This window comes from Aulonocara sp. 'chitande type north' Nkhata Bay, linkage group LG11, assembly GCF_057382095.1.
Source record: "Aulonocara sp. 'chitande type north' Nkhata Bay isolate Kocher_YH1m ecotype deep benthic linkage group LG11, A_spYH_male_GT1.1, whole genome shotgun sequence".
Classification (NCBI taxonomy): domain Eukaryota; kingdom Metazoa; phylum Chordata; class Actinopteri; order Cichliformes; family Cichlidae; genus Aulonocara; species Aulonocara sp. 'chitande type north' Nkhata Bay.
In genome coordinates this window covers 13,438,957-13,456,587 of record NC_141354.1, presented here as the reverse complement: position 1 = coordinate 13,456,587, position 17,631 = coordinate 13,438,957, and the positions used below count along the sequence as shown (strand labels likewise).

At 39.3% G+C, this 17,631-nt stretch overlaps 1 protein-coding gene across 1 annotated transcript; it reads left to right on the top strand.

Annotated features, from left to right (window-relative positions):
• The first annotated feature begins 444 nt into the window (after nucleotides 1-444).
• Nucleotides 445-17,289, top strand: has2 (hyaluronan synthase 2). Its single transcript, XM_086310646.1, has 4 exons — nucleotides 445-1,189; nucleotides 10,281-10,907; nucleotides 13,128-13,229; nucleotides 13,343-17,289. The coding sequence occupies exons 2-4, from the start codon at nucleotides 10,281-10,283 to the stop codon at nucleotides 14,270-14,272; spliced, it is 1,659 nt and encodes a 552-aa protein (XP_086166772.1). The 5' UTR covers nucleotides 445-1,189; the 3' UTR covers nucleotides 14,273-17,289.
• Nucleotides 17,290-17,631: the final 342 nt, after the last annotated feature.

Sequence of the window (17,631 nt, the reverse complement as noted above, 5' to 3'; positions counted from 1 at the left end):
ACCAGCAAAATAGTTGCATGTTTAATCATCTGGGAATTTACCCAGATTTATTTATTTATCTAGACAGGGATCTTGACCTTTGATCTTTTAGTAATTTTTATACTATGTAACCTCAAGTTGTAATATAAAATGAATGGAGAGGGGGTTCCAGTCAATGTTAGCCTCTCTCTCTCTCTCTCTCTCTCTCTCTCTCTCTCTCTCTCTCTCTGGAGTTTGAATGACTTTGGATGAGAGACTCCCCACCCACCCATTCTCTGAAGTTTGAATGAGTTTGGATGAGAGACTCGCCGCCCCCCCTCCCCCACCCCTTTTTTTCTCTTCCCCCATCACTTCTCCGTCGCTCCTCCTTACACACACCCCCAAACCTTCCCTCCTATTAAATCAACACGCCAATCTGTTGCCCGGTAAAAGGGGTTTGGGAGCCGCAGGAGCCATAAAGGAGGGTCCACACACACAGACATACTCGCACACATGCACACACACCCGTCTGGAAGGAATTAGACAGCTGAAACAGCGGCAGAGAGACTTCTGTGCGCTCTGTGTAACCTGGATGCTCGGAGGAAACTCTAGAAAAACTTACCTTAACGCCCCTTAAGACAGGAAGAATACAAAAAAAGCTCTGGCTCATATTTTATTGTTTGCTGAAACTTTTTTGTTTTTTTTTAAAAACTTTTGAATGTGACTGAAGCTGCCAAAGTTGATGCTTTATCTTAATTTTTTTTTTTCGTTTTATTAAGAATGAATGAAACAGGCGTTGATGGAGAAGAATATTTATCATATTTTTATAGTCTATGTTTTATTTATACTTTTTTATATGAATGATGCCAAAGCTGACTGATATGATGTTTGGTTGTGGACACCAGAGATGCAAGTGACTTGGAAAGGCTGCAGACAAACCGTTAGAAGTTAGAGAAGACAAGCAATCCCGGTTGTCTTTTTGAAGCATCCAAACTGAGCACACATACAAAGGACTGGCACGACTTTTTTTTATTATTCTTTTTCCCCCTTTAAAAAACAAACAAACAAACAAACAAAAATAGGCTTATGAGGACCATTTTAAGCGGATTCATGAGAGTCGTCGCTGCTCAAGCTCTGTGTCTACTTTTTTCCTCTGTGGATCGGGACCAGAGTCCCAGAAGTTAGACGCATCCTTTCTCAGGAGGAATCAGAGGACAACAGCTGCTTCAAGGTAGGTGGCCGGTGATCATTTTACCAAATATTTTACCACAAGCCACTAAATCATTCATAAAGTGGTTTAGAACATAATTACGCGCAATCAGTTTTCGTGTGCGCGTGTGTGTGAACGTGATGATGCGCCAACTCTCTAGCAAAGTGCATGCATAGAGCTTTTTTTTTTTCACGAGTTTGTTCAGCGTGTTTGCTCCACAAAGTGAGTGATGCTAAAAGTTGGGAGCCACAGCAAGAAGTGCTGAAACTCAGTTTGTGTTTCATTTCATGCTATAACACTACAAAATACAGGTGTAAAAGGTTTAATATACTAAGCTTTTATCTTCTGATCAGTCAAATTAATGACTAGTCTTTGTTGTAAGAGTGATGCTAGCCTGAATATAACTACACTGTGACGTTACCGGTCACACGTCATTCGTTGAGATTTTTAAGCCAATGAGAAGACTGAATGGGGACTGTTTCAGCGTGGCTTGTGGTAGGGGCGCGTAATTTGACGCCCAGTGTGGAGGACTAACATTTGCATGCGTGTGAATAGCTTCTTGACCAGCCTTCAGCTTTTGGACAAGTTAGCCTTTGTTGATATCCGTGTTCTGTAAAAAGTGGTAACAGGCACATGCCTTGCTGAAACGTTTTGCAGTTTATTCATAACCTCCTAACTTTGAACTTAAACAAAACCAGAAAAGCTCATGTGAGATATCACGTGGTCCATGCACCTAAGTTCTGAGCATTGTTGTCCCCTTGCACACCCATCACACGCGCGCATATACACAAATGCTAATGAACATCTGTCACACTCTCCTTGACATAGTCTCTTTCTCCATCCACCTACTGAGTGTGCACAGACCGCTGTTGGGTCCCACTGTGTTGCCCACACACCATGTGTGAGTAAGTGGACAAATATTACAGCTATTTATCCAAAATGTAGAACTTTTCAACCCACAAGCAGAATCTCCTTGCTGACTTGGATTATCTATTTATTTTATTGATTTTACTTTGCATTGTGCTGCTCTCACAATGCACCCTAACTCTGTGGTGATATCCTGCATATTTACTTGTAAGAAGAGATGATCAAGTGTGTCCAGTGTGAAAAAATACTTCCAGGATGACTTGTGGATTAAACTTTTTGCGCAGTACTTTATTAGCAGGGAAACTGTAAACTTCAAATAAATGCTCACTGCTCATTTGCTGTAGATTTGGAGCATATGTGGACCTTGTGCCCATGTCAGCATGTATTCAACCTAATACCCATGTGGTGTTCCTAATCTCAGTCCTCCAGGGAATTTCTTTGCTGAGTGCAGGACTCAGTTCCCAATGAGAAAGACAATACAACTTTAGTGCTATTAAATGAAATACTCTGTGAATGTCACAGTTGTCCACTATAATGACAAAGAAGTTTTTAAAACCTTTTTGATGTCTGAGTTGCATCAGTGCTCCAGCATGCACTCCCACACAGCACAAAGAGCATTTTACTATTTAAGAGAAGAAGACTTTCCATGGCTGGCCTCCATTAAGGCACACAACAAGTCTCACGTGCCATTACTTCTCCCAGCAAGGGTCTTTTAGTGTAAAGAGCCATGGGGCTGGCAGGGTACAACTGTTGATCTTAGAGGCGCAGCCCCTCCCGAGCCGTACCACTTAGCTCATCTACTCTGTGTTAATACCAGTTTTTTTCCAGGTTCCTTCAGTATACTAACAGTAAAGCAGCACTGCAGCCAGCCAGTAAAAGTGAAAATTTGGATGTCAGTTAGATTCTCACTACCTCACGCTGAGTCACACAGAGTAGGTTTGATGCCAAATCTAATTCATATATCCAGCAGTTAGAGTGTACCATAAAGTAACAAAGGCCCCTTACAAAGCAAACCGGGCAGGAGCAGCTCACAAAGTGGCTCTTGTTAATGTTATTTATATTTTCTGTATATCTTCTGGAAAGATGAGAGTGACAAACTGACAAAACGTTTCATGGAAATCTTAGTGTGATTCTTTCTTCCTTTTTTCCCCTTAATAATTATAAAGTTCTTTTTAATTATCTTCTACTTGAGTGTGATTATGAGCCTCTGTTATCTTTTAGCCACACTGGGCTGTGGTTTTAAACAGTGCTATTAATAGAATTTTCCATCCCATGGAGGTGAAGACATTTATTTAAGGGTACTGCTGATGGATGGATGTCTATTATCAATCTGATAAGGGAACTGCTGGATCGTTGGATGATACAGAGAAACAGGTTGTGTTTGTAAAAGAAGAGCTTTCAATGATTTTTTGCATTTTTTTTCACACAAAGAAATAGCTTAAGAAGGAGGAATTCCATACTCAACCTCATCTCACTTTGGTCTCTTGGAGTCTGCCACAGTGATGTAAGTCCCGTGCCTCAGCTGGCAGTGAATGCATCCAAGTACAGCACCACGCCTTCAATGTCCTGGCCCCACCCCATTTTCAGTGTGTGCCACCCATTCATCTCTGAGCAGCTTCATCCCAACTTCACCTCCTCCCCTTTTCTTCCTACTACATGGATGAATCAAGGTGGAAAAAAGACACGCCTAAATACCAAACGGCATAGTCTGGCTTTGAAACAGAGAACACATTTACCTCAGTGTTGTATTAAATCATGTATATAACAACATCTGTTGGTGTAACAGTGTAATGAGATGCTAATTGCGTGATGAAGAAACAGTTGCAGTCTAGAAGATGCTTTAACCTTTTGCTGCTTTTCAGTTATGGCCCCATCACACCTGATTCTGCCCCCAGAAAGAGCGAAGAGAAAAGGAGCCTTGTCACTAAATTAACATAGTAAATAGACATGGAGCAGCAGCCCAGCCTTGAATGTGTCAAGTACGTCTAGCCAAAGACTGCAGCCAATTCTCAAGTCTCTCCCCACCGCTTCCACTCTTTTGCCTCATCAGCTTCTCGGGAAGATGTGACCCTTTGCTGCATGCTGCTATGTCTGTCATGAGAGCCAGCTCCACGTTTAATGTTTAATTTTACAATCCCCCGTGGCCTTTTCTAACCCTGCAAAGTTCTTAAACACACACTGACAACCTAGTGTATATATAAAATCATTATCTGTGATGCATATCTCTCCATTTGTACATGCGTGTTTTTTTTTATTCTTGGAAATTGTCAAAGCACATGAGATTTCAAAGGTGTGTATTACCTCAGCAGGTCTGGTTTTTTATACTAAACTGATATAAAATGTACTATTATTTTTTCAATGGATCCAGAGACTCCTCACAAAAACCCCAAATACCATTAATCTGTCTTTATTAGCTCATACTTATCTGGGCTTCATTGAACATTGTCATGAAAAATACCATGAAAACTGTTCAAATCCTTAACTGTGATTCAGGTCTAAATTATACCAGCCACAAGTGTCAGCTTGGGCCCCCAGCATATAATGTTTGATTTGTTATAAGTACTTATCCAGCCAGAGCTGCTGATTTGTGAATGTTACACTTCCAGCAGTGACTGCTGAGATGTAAAGATGTGAGCTTTATGTTATCTCAGCTCCACACAGACCAGCAGGCTGTCTTTCTTTGGCTCCACTTCACTGTTATACTCTGGGCAGCACACACAGTAATTACATACACACTTGTGCAAACTCACACAGATATGTAGTTTTAGTGTATGAAGACACACACACACACACATACACACACAGAGTCTATCAGAGTCTTGCGTTTCTATCAGAGGTCTTGAGCTGGAACCCTGCTGAAAGAGCTTCAACTGCTCTCATGTGAGTTAAGTCAAGGCATCTCTTTCTGCAGACAGCCTGCATACACACTCATATTCTTACACACACACACATATGCCTCATGCTGTGTATATACACACACAAACACGCACACATATGCCATACATTGTGACATTAGTGATAGATTTGCACATAGGTACATATGGCATTCACATTAAGCAGCCTGTTCTTCATATCTAAAAGCTCTCCCTGATGTAACACGCATGCAATTTATTATAACATGTGGTGATTTTAAGATATTCATTATATTTGAAAACCAAAATGTGTCCCATATTTTATTGCGCACAAGTAGCACTCATATTTTAATTGGTGATTGAGATTTATTGTCGGTTCTTTGTGGCCAAAAGAATGAACAGAATGAAAATATGCAGTATTGTGCAGAAGTCTTGAGCCACTCCCTTGTTTCTATGATATGCAAAGGAAATGTGAAATTGGAGCAGTGATTTATTGAAACATGCAAAAGTGTGAATGGAAATACAGTATGTACAGTATGTAAAGCAAAAACAAAGTTTGTACAACTCGAAAGTCAGTATTTGGTACGACCACCTTCAACACAGCCTGAACTCTCTTAGACAAGCTTTCTTGTAATTTCTTTAAGTAGTCTTCAGGAATATTTCTCCAGGCTTCTTATAGGACATTTAAAGCTCTTCTTTGGATGTTGGCTTCCTTTTGTTCCATTCTCTGTCAGGATGATCCCACACTGCTTGAATAATGTTGCGGTCCAGGCTCTGGGGAGGTCAATCCATGACTGATTCCATTGTGTGGTTTTCTATCTAGATATTCTTTTACTGCATTGTTTGTTTGAGATTGTTGTCAGGCTAAAAAATGAAGCCAATCAGACACGTTCCAGATGGTACTGCATGGTAGATCAAAATCTGATTGTACTTTTCTGTGTTCACATTTTCATCAATTTTGACAAGATCCCAAACACCACTGCCTTAAATGCAGTCCCAAACCATAACAGAGCCTCCCCCGTGTTTTGGGTGTTGTGCATCTGTACTACTTCCTCCATACATATCAATGCATAATTTAAACCAAAAATGACTGGAATTATCACTCCATGAGTGTAATCTGGCATACATCAGCCTTTTCTTCCGTTTTACCTTCCTTAAGAATGACTTCTTGACAGCCAACCCTTCTACTGAGGCTTCAGATTTGTCTCTCAGGTCCTGTGTCAGGAATTTGTTGTAGGTAGTTTTCTAGCTCTGCCAATTCTTCTTTTGCCCTTCATTCAGTTTCCTCAAATGTTTTAAGGGCACACTGCACACCAGGCAGTCAATAGCTCATCATCATCTTGTTCCTGTAAAAATTTTATTATGTAATACTATTATCACTGTCAACCTGTGTTGTGTTTGCAGGTTTCATAGATTCCGCTAAACAAATCAGAAGAAAAGCATTCACACTGGTCAATAAACACTCTCTCTTGTTAGGTGCCTTTTTGATCGATTCAGAGGTCAGTGTTTATTGTTTTAATGTACAGGTCTAAATACTTGGCTAAAAATGAGTGAAAAAGCAGCCAATGTCCAAACAGAAGCATTACAAGACCTTAAGAAGCCCTGAAGAACTGTTGCTCAAGACCACTTTAAAAAGTATGAGATGTTAAAGAAATTACAAGAAGGTCTGGATCATTGAAAGAAAGAATTTAGAGGTGGCTCAAGACTTTTGCGCAATATTGTAAACATGTCAAACCAATTAAATGCAATGTTTTTTTCTTGGCATTGCAAGTAACTTGACTCTATGTGTAGCAATGTACCTTCTGTATTCGGTGAACTCCTATCATCCCTCTGAGCACCAGCAGATCAACAAATTCACTTATTTACAAAGTCTGTGCAATGTTTGCACATGGTGTTTCCTTGACTTTTCCTGCAGGGAAACTTTGATGTTCACATTTGATTTACTCAGTGGCTCCACCTGAAAAAATTATTGGATGGATTTCCATCAGAATGTGTGCATGTAGTGAGTACGTTTTGAACAAAATAAACCATAGTATAGTGATCCCTGAATTTTAGTCTAATATTGTCATGAGGTCAGGATTTTGATTTAGCATACTGTAGCATATTAATATGCTGTTTCATTCAGAAGCAGAGGAAGATGCAGGCACAGTCTCTCATTCCTGTTACAGCTAAATAGTTCAGCGCCTTGCTCATTTGTACTGTAAGAACACTTAGAGTAACGGGAAGGCAAGACACTCATTGATTTTCCTAAATCATATTTTCAAAATAACAAACTCACAAACACAATGAGATTTCCCTGTCACTACTTTTTTGTTATTTTATTTTTTTTTTACTGTTGCTGTAATCCCAAACAAATCCACGTGTCTCAGTTTAAAAGAACAGCCAGATGCACTTTTTCCAAGGACCCAGTTTTTTTGGGTCAACTTAATCTATCCATTAATTTATGTAGTCATCGCTTCATTTATCTACTAACTCACCATGTACATCCATGCAAGACTCAACATTACTGTAATGTTATCTCTGAGAGAGAGCCCGTGGGAGTTTCACTCAAGAGACTGTTAATAACGTCAGAGTGAGACTGCTCAAGCTTCCAGCCCAAGGTCACCACAGGGCTGGCCACGCATACACACATGTACAGCAAAAAGGACATAATGGCGATGTTCTAACCCTCAAGTGCCAAGATGTAACAACAAACAGAAAGCTGGAGTGATATCATCTTCATGTGTTAATGACACCCTCCGCTTGCATAGATAAATGCTCTGGACAAACACATGAAGATACGCGTGCTCACCAACCAACGTGACATCATTTACATCATCCATATGTGGATGACATCTCCACTGTTACAGATACTGCTCTGATTAAAAAGGCTTTATCTCAATAAGAACGGGCCAGAGTTTGGCCTCACTTTAAGTCTGCAGTTAATCTGTCTGCAGCCTGAGCTGACTGTCAACCCGACCTCTGCGCTGCACTACACACCCAAAATGGTGTATAAGATCCTGCAAAGACCAGATCATTGTAGCCAGCAGCAATGGTTGCATTACTGTGGACTTGACGTTTTCCCACATCACATTTACATGCCATGAGCCTAGCCTGTCGATGATGGATTTAATATCCTAGTTTTGATTTTTACTTTCATTCCAAACATTAAATCAGAGCAAACAGATTGTATCATTAAAGTGCAGATCATTAACAGAAAGTCAAGGAGGAGCAAACACTGACGACGGTTCCTGTCCTTGTTATCTTCAGTGGTTCAATCAAGTTCATTTTGTTTTCTCCCAAAGCCCAGTTGATAAAATGTAGAGGTGTACATTTGTCAGTCATGATGTACTTTTAAGCTGACAATGAAGTGCCCCAAAACGTTGTGTTTTGTTGCTGCACTCATGCTTACTCCTAATCAGTGGTTGAGTTCAAACAAAGGTAAGACATGGATACAGGGCTTATAAAGCATTATAGACATTCTCACACAAGCTGAAAGAGGCCAAAATTTAAATTTGTTCAATTACACAAACACACACATGCAGTGGTACAATAAGCTTTTATATGTGCATTTTGGTGTATATCTGTGCATGTCAGGGGTCTTGTAAAAGATGGCCTGACGTTAAAACCTTTGCCACATGCCAGAGGAGGTCCGCTACACTGATTGTGGCTTTCTCGTCCAACAGTCAAATGAACAAAGCATTATGTCTGAGCCAAAGTGTGTGTTTGTGTGTATTCTTCTCCATGACCACAACCTCTCTCTCCCTGCTTCTGCTACTCCCTCACTGTCTTTTACTTTCATTTTCCTAATGTCTCTCAAGATGCATCTGCTTTTCAGCTAGTTTAACCAATTTTCTTAACCAACTTTCTTCACTTTCTCTCTTAAAGATTCTCCATGCTATCTTCGCTTTCTCTGTGTATATATTTTTTTCTTTCTCTCCTTTAGTCGTCCCCTCCCTTCATCTGTCATGTGTTTAGGTGTGGTCCCAAGAACTCTCTCCAGTTCACAAACATCACTCGGCCTTGTATACGCTTCTTTTGATCATTTTATTGTTGTTCTGACTTGTTTCCCTTGACTTGATTAAATGTACATGTACAAAATGCGTGATATCGCAAAATATTTTTGGTCACTCAATGAACAAAATGGTGCTAAATGCGTCTAAATCCTAGATGAAAAGTTTATCCCACAAGAGGGAGCCCTACTGAAGGTCAGCATACTTTGACCGTCATAATGTCAAAGGTCTTTTCTCTCTTTCTCTCTGTTTAACAGAAGTCATTTCCCTGCAATGCTCTCTACACAAAGATTCAGAGAGAGAGAAGCACGCGTGCAGCAATAGAAGTCTCTTGTCTTCTTCTTCCCATAAAGATATAAACAGATGACATCACAGGGTGGTCCGCTCTCTGCGTTGAGTCAAAATGAGCCACGCTGAGTGGGTCTCCGTTGGTCTGCCAAACAGATGGCGGTAGCAACATAATGAGGGTTGGAAACAAACTTCAGCAAGAGGATGCTTTTGCGTCTGCATCCTCTTGCACAAACGCCTCTCTTAAAAATATTGAATATTCATGTTCTAGGTCAGAGTTTGTCATACTTGGTCTTTGACCTTTGCAATGTGTCCCCAAAATACTGTGGAAACCAATAATTTTCATTATAGGCTACCCCACCACCACGACCAACATTTAGCATGTGCTTAGACCTTGATGGTTGGCAGAGGCAGCCAACTTGTTGGTTAATTAGGTCAAGAAATCTTGTAACGTGTGGCCACCCACACTAAAAGAGAGTTGGAACAATCGGCTACTCACAACTGTCTGGCATTTAGGGGGATTTGGGGAAGGGGAGGAGGTAGGGAGAGGGATGGGGCATAAAAAAGGAGAAAGCTTACAGCAGTCTGTACCTGGTTTTGTTGTGTCAAAACATAAAAGCTTTAGTGAAAAGTACAGTGAAAATGGTTCCAACACTCTTGTTTAAGTGATTGTATTCACTTTAACCTCCTACGACCTGCCGTCCACATATGTGGACATCACATTTTCGGTTATTTAGACCAAAATACTCAATTTTGCTCTACAACGGCCTGATAGCCACTTACGAGGACATTATACTGCTACTGTTCTATCAAAATTTTAAACAAATATCCTCATATGTGGCTCTCATTTTTCTTACAAGCAAAAATTAGGTAAAAAAAAATCTGGTAATTCTTTGTTTTTACATTCATCAGGACCTAATCATCCCAAAAATCAAAGAGAAATTAAAAATGCATGCCGTGGAAGAGTTCGGGTCTTAGGAGGTTAAGAAGGTCATTTACTTGGACCAATTGAGTATAAAAGGTTACAAATGTTTCACTGTGAGTTGCTGTCAATCATAGTAACATTTTCTGCACCACTGTTACTACATGTAACCCTTTTGTTTTTGTCCACAGATGAAGTGTAAAAGAGCCCTCACTTACCTGAGGATATTTGGGACCACCATGTTCGGCGTGTCTCTCCTGGTGGGCATCTCGACAGCCTATATCATGGGCTACCAATTTTTCACTACAGCTCAAAATCACCTATCTTTTGGGCTGTATGGTGCCATTTTGGTTGTTCACCTTATTATCCAGACCCTCTTTGCACTCCTAGAACACCGTAACATGCGGCGCTCCTTAGAAACACCAATTAAACTGAACAAGTCCTTGGCATTGTGCATCGCTGCATATCAGGAGGATGAAAACTACCTAAGAAAATGCCTTGTGTCAGTGAAGAGGCTGACATATCCTGGTATCAAAGTTATCATGGTGATCGATGGAAATTCAGACGACGACTTGTACATGATGGAGATTTTTAAGGAGGTCATGGGATCGGACAGATCAGCCACGTACGTGTGGAGGAGTAATTATCACAGCAGAGGACCCGAGGAGACAGATGAGAGCTACGCTGAGAGCCTTCAGCAGGTGTCCAGGGTTGTGCTGAACAGCAAATGTGTGTGCATCATGCAGAAGTGGGGAGGGAAGAGAGAGGTCATGTATACAGCCTTCAAAGCACTGGGAAGGAGCGTGGATTATGTGCAGGTAATTAGTTAAATCGCTTAAAATCAGTTAATGCAGGTAATGTGGAAGAACAATAGCCCCTTAAATAAAAAAATAATGAAATAAATTAGAAGATTAAAAATACTGTACAACAGGTGTAATATTACTTTGTGCCTGTGTGTGTCTTTGTAGATTTGCACGCATGCACACACAGAGCTGACATCTGAAGGACATAGTGAAGAAAGAGAAAATGTAAGCTACTGTGGGAGATGCAAACTAGGCAAACATAAGCTGATGATAGAGTGAAAGGGAATAGAACGAGAGATGGCTGGAAAGAGAGGAGGGGAGGCTATGCCAAGCCAAATATGGGGTCCACAAAGAGTCTTTTGTTTTGCTTTTTAGCATGTGCACCGTGTTGTGAAGTGTGGCGTGAAGGAGGGCAGCAGTAGCTGATGTCTAAGTGTAATAACAGATCTTTTTCGCAGGGCGTTACGTCATCTACAAATCTGTATCAAAGAAAGGTTAGAAAGGTTAGCATGTGTTTGTCTCCTGTTCAGAAAAATTAAAAACAATCAAAGATTATATTTGAGTAACACAGACCTAAGGACTAAAAGCCTGATAGCTTTAGGAAAACTAAATTCAATAGTGTGTTTGGCTAGCGACAGTATGTTGGTGTGGCTTAAAAAATAAACAGTGGCTAAAGACATTAACTGCTTGGTAAAGCAATATCCTGCAGGCACTGACTGTTAAACGTGTCATGGGCTCTTGTGGAGCTGTATAGTACTGTCATATTCAGGAGCATAAAAGTAATTAAAAATAAATGGAACCTTTCTCAGTTCAAAATACAAAGAGGTTTTGATCCTCCAGACTTACTTTGTCTTGTATTAGCAGTAGCTAACAATGGCAAATGTTAGCTATCATATCATACTTAATGAGAGCTTGTATTACTGTCATATGATATGTAACCACATTGTGGTGTCATATAATTCAGCCACAATAACAACCTTTCAAACTGTGTTTACCTAAAGAATAAAAATTACTTGAAGGGTGGTGAGGTCACATGGGTTGAACCAACGCTGATGACTTCACACCTTTTCCTGAATCTGCTTGTTAATGCTAAACAGTGCATGAAAGCTACTTTCCAATGAAAGTGTTTTTCTTTCCATGACTAAATGATTGCGTTTAAAGTACACAGAATATTTTGTGCGGGCATGCTCTGTCAAGACTTTCTCTGTTTTGTTACCAGACGCTCAGTCTATGGCTTTAATGACGTTTCAGCATTTTTAGTTAGTTTTGCAATTCCACAGATCTGTTGTTATTACGTTTGAAAAGCAGATACCTCAGGCTAATTCAAAAACTCTTGTGTCTTCAGACTTAAGCACAAGTAACAGTTCTTTGTCCAAAATGCCGAGTATCATTATGTCATTTTCTTCTGTGATGTTCAGTTGTTAGTGCTACAAAAAGCATTGTGATCAAAGAGTAAGGCTCAACTGATGCTTAATTTATGTAACAGCATCAAAATGATTCAAACGGGTCTGTATAACAAAGAAGGGGACTTTGAGAATATGAACTCAGAGCTATAATGCTGTCTAACACCTGCAGCTGGCTTCAGCCTGCCAAAAATCATTTACTTCACAAAAAGTTCAATAGACCTTACTGCTGCACTGCCAGCAGTCATGCCAATACTTTTCAACCTTAGAAACAGGAGGGACAATGTTTCATGCCTTTTCACTTTCATCAGGCTCTGCCTTTAACAGATGTATTTTGTTAAAAAGGACTGGGCTCTAGGTTTGTTTTCATCACCTGATTTTGTTGGTCAGGAAAATTACCATTTATAGAAGAAAATAGGGAGAGCAGAAGAACAACATTAGAGCTATAGTGGGTGGTGAACAGAGTTGAAAGCAGCCCCTCTGGTCTTGGCTGGCGGAGATTATAAAGTGGCCATATTGAGCATTTATGTGTTTTGTTGGATGCATGATATCTTTTTTTTGTGTGTCATTATGTACATTTTTTTTTTGATTTCACAAAAATTTCTTTTGTATATCGAAATTTTGTTCCGATTGTCCAAGCAAATTTTTTTCAGCAAGAAAGGGTTTTTTCCCTCTCTTTGGGGAGTTTAGGTCAATTTGACATCTGTTATGTTTTGCAGAATTAAGCTGAACAAAGAAGACATCTGGAACTATGTTGAAGAAAATCTAAATAAATGTATCCTGTGTTGCTAAAACACAGTTAATTTCTTGATTAACTTGTGTTTTTATGTAGGTGTGTGACTCTGACACCATGCTGGACCCAGCATCATCAGTGGAGATGGTTAAGGTTTTGGAGGAAGACCCTATGGTGGGAGGAGTTGGAGGAGATGTACAGGTAGTTTTCTTAAAAGTTCTGTGAAATCTGAATCTTCTACATCAAACATACAAATTAGGATGTTGTGCTTTAAACTTCATACTTTTTGTCTCTGCTTGTCAACCTACCTGTAGATCCTAAATAAATATGAGTCGTGGATCTCCTTCCTGAGCAGTGTTCGGTACTGGATGGCTTTCAACATTGAGCGGGCTTGCCAGTCCTACTTCGGCTGCGTTCAATGCATTAGCGGGCCTTTAGGAATGTACCGGAACTCTCTCCTGCATGAGTTTCTTGAGGAGTGGTACAATCAGACCTTCATGGGATCCCACTGCAGTTTTGGGGATGACCGTCATCTCACGAACAGAGTTCTCAGCCTCGGGTATGCAACAAAATACACTGCACGGTCAAAGTGCCTTACAGAGACACCAATTACATATCTGCGGTGGCTCAATCAACAGACACGATGGAGCAAGTCATATTTCAGAGAATGGCTGTACAACTCCATGTGGTTCCACAAACACCATCTCTGGATGACTTATGAGGCTGTGATCACTGGCTTCTTCCCATTTTTCCTCATCGCCACAGCGATCCAACTCTTTTACCAAGGAAGGCTCTGGAATATTCTTTTGTTTCTACTCATTGTGCAAGCAGTGGCGCTGATTAAGTCATCATTTGCCAGCTGCCTCAGAGGTAACATTGTCATGGTGTTCATGTCATTTTATTCTGTACTGTATATGTCAAGCCTGTTGCCAGCGAAAATGTTTGCAATAGCAACAATCAACAAGTCTGGATGGGGGACTTCTGGGAGGAAAACAATCGTGGTGAACTTTATCGGTCTGATTCCAATATCAGTATGGTTCACTATCCTTTTCATTGGAATTTTATACACAGTAGTACAACAGACTAGAAAACCCTTCCCCGACTCAGAAAAGATTGTTTTGATAATAGGGGCAGTGGTCTATGCAAGTTACTGGGTTATACTGTTGACATTATATACAGTGCTCATAAATAAATGTGGGAAAAGGAAGAAGGAAACACACTATGATATGGTGCTGGATGTGTGACTTACAGACTACAATCATGATTTCCCAATGAAACCGGGGGTTTCTCTCACACATCATCTTGTTGTTATACAAATGTATTTTAGCTGTAGAGCCGCTCTGGAGGCAAAGTGAGGTCAACTAAAATGGACAAAGAAATAGAAATATTTTCTAGACTAAATGCCAGTGGCTGTGACCATAGCATCCAGGATCCTTGTACATCCTCAAGCTAGCCATTTGACATACTCAAATAAGGTTTAGCTGAAGAGCAATTGGTTTAGGCTGATTAGCTAATTTGGATAACTCAGAATGGCAAGATTGTGTTTATTGCATTTGGCAGCAAGAGCGCTAGGCTTTATAATTTTAGCTACCTCTTACCCTTGTCATTTTCACTGGGCTTCATCTAATATTAGCAACTAAGCCAATAAAACTGGATTCTTAGATGGGATTTAACTTGTCCAGTAAGAATATTTTCCCTCCAGAGCACTCTCTCCAGTAAATGTGTTTTTTTCTCACTTAAACTAAAGAACAAGTTTTGTGTTGCCTCCGTCAAATGAAAGCCTAAAGACTGCCCGATTGTCTCCAGTCTCAAATGACTGAACAACATTGACAAAAATCTACATTAATAGTGATAAAAGGTATTGGTAGAGGCTATCACCAGGGCTATATAATTAGTGTAATTGTACCACATACACAGTGTCTAGTCTGTGTAGATCTCATAAATAGATAGGGGTGATCTATTTTACCACTTCAAAACTTACAAATCCACCTAAAGTTATTTCACTCAAGTTTTTTTTTTTTTATTGCCACATGTTCAAGTTAAGTGTACCTTTTCAGTGTTTTAATCTGTTTTGGAAAGAGCTACAGTATCAATTTATGAAGCCAGAAGGAGTGTAGAAAGGGCTTTGAAATGGAAAGCGGCTTTCTTTCTTTCAATGCTCTCATGTCATATGGGAAAGATGCAAACTTCCTTGTGCTCTTCACCTGTTACGGTTTAAGGGAGCAAATATAACATCTGGAATTGCCGAAAGAATCAGATAGCCAGACTACTTTGATTCTTATGTCAGCAACAAGAAAGCACTTGGTTGGAAAAAGGTTGGGTTGGAATATAACCAATGGACTGGCTGTTTAATGTATGCTCAATGTGAAAACATATCATCACCTAATGTTGTGGTATATTTATTATTATTCCCATGTGACATGACTGCAGTATTTTTAGTTTACAAAGTGAAACTGATCACTGACCAGCAGAATTTATATCTGTCTGATCAGGCGACCAGGTGATGACCACAAGAGAGAGATGACGTATCATTGCTGCTGTGACTGTTTTACTTTTACAGAAACAGTGACTTTTGTTTTTTCGTCTTTTAACAAGGTTTATTTTAGATGTATGTTGCAAAAGTGGCTAAAACACTATTATTGTTGTCTTTCTACCAGTATGAATTTTAACCACCAAGCAAACAAGATGGACAAGTTCCAGCCCAAAGATTTTGTGACATAAGGATAAAGTGGTTACATCTCTAAGCTGCCTTGCATTCTGTTCACTAGCAAGGGAAAAAGTAGATGTGAGATTATGTTAGTGTCTACTGGGAATAGTACTACCTGATCATAGGAATGTGAATAAGGGCAGTTGATAGTAGGAAGCAATATTTTGGAATAAGTCCAGTGTTTGCTATAGACCAGAAGCAGACATGAATTTACAGTCATGTGAAAATGTAAGTATGTCAGATTAATATTGTTGTTATTATTATTTGACAAGCAACCACTTGATCTTCTTTGAAAAGGTGGTAAAGTTCAAGAACACTACAAAGGAAAGTTACTTTTTCAACAGGAATGTCAATGTTTAATATCTTTTTAAGGAAAAAGCATTTCCTTTCACATTCACTTGCCACTCTTATACCACTCTTACGTGAAAAAAAAAATCCTCAACGTTTTGTCAGAATTACAAAGATATTAAATGTTTGCTTGTTCAAATACATTAAAAAAGGCAACAGTTTTCATGGGATGTACTTACTTTTTTTGACCATAATTCATATGCACTTTTACGTCTCTCTCATCATTCTGCGTGATGCTTGACATAATGAAGATTAAATACCTCAGTGGTTCTCTTTGCATTGCATCAAGGTGTCAGAGTGCTCTCCAAAGACTGATGCATTCTGATGGTTTCACGTAATTTATGATCTGTTTGTGATATGATGGGCTCCTTTTTATACACAGTACCTTATTGAGGCGAAGCTGGATTTTTTATGCCGTGTCAGCCCTTTGCTGTAGCCGTGTACTTATTTTACTATGTATTTCAATGCATTTTTATATATAGACATTTCCATTCTATTTTTGCTTAGCTACCAAAGATTCTTTATTTTCATTCATTTTTGTAAGAAAAAAAATGAAAAAATGTATTTGTGTGCTTTCAACTGTTCTGACAATGACTTGTATATCTGACCAAATAATGTGAAATTTTGAGCTGGGGGGAGGTTCTGCAATAGCAACAATTTAAAAAAAATGCAATCTGTAGGGATAAGTTATTGATTTCGAGAAAAGTGGTGAACCTTTGTTTTTTTTTACTTTGTACTTAGATAGAATGCAAAATATTTATTGAAGGCTGTTCTGTGGTTTGTAGGATTTTGTACTTAGATGTTTTCTGGTATCCATCCAACTCTGATTGCTCCATATGTCCACACAGGAAAAGCAAATACATCCTGACAAATTTCTGGTTAACACAGATCATATGCAAACCTAACTGATTTGAAGTATTTAAAGAATATAAAGCAATGCCTTCTCTACAATAAGCAATAAAGCCAAGCAGTCTGAGAACTTTCATCCAAAATCATTTCAAAACCATTTGCACAAATTTTTTATTTTAAGGTTATGACGTGCCTTACAGAATGATGACAAATGAAATATCAAGTGGCATTTTTACACAATTTTAAAGTTCGCATTTTTTTTCCAATGTGTATTGAATGAGACTGACAGTTAACCTACAAAAATGTTTTCATGTCAAACTAGTCATGGGCAGTGTTATCGTAAAGCACTTTTGTGTCGTGCCAAATAAAAAAAAACTATTCTTTTCATTTGCTGTCAAGAGTTTTTATTAATTAATTATTATAAGCCAAGGAGTTGCTTGTTAAAAATCAGAGCATAGTCCTCGTTTCCTCAAAATGTTGTTCTCTTATGATACAATTGTCATTGTCAGTATTATCAGGCTGTCCTAAAAACTCCCTGAAAATCCTTCAGTTGATCCAGGATTAGATTTAAAATCTTTAACCTCACTTACAAAGAATTTAATAAGGAGGGCCCATCTGCTCTTAAACACCTAATAGTAGCATATCACCCTAATAGAGCACTTTGCTCTCAGAATACTGTCTTACTTGTAGTTCCCTCTC

Coding starts and splice junctions, on each gene's coding strand:
- has2 (XM_086310646.1), top strand. CDS start 10,281: ATGAAGTGTAAAAGAGCCCTCACTTACCTGAGGATATTTGGGACCACC. Junction 10,908..13,127: donor GGAGCGTGGATTATGTGCAG/GTAATTAGTTAA, acceptor GTTTTTATGTAG/GTGTGTGACTCTGACACCAT. Junction 13,230..13,342: donor GAGTTGGAGGAGATGTACAG/GTAGTTTTCTTA, acceptor ACCTACCTGTAG/ATCCTAAATAAATATGAGTC.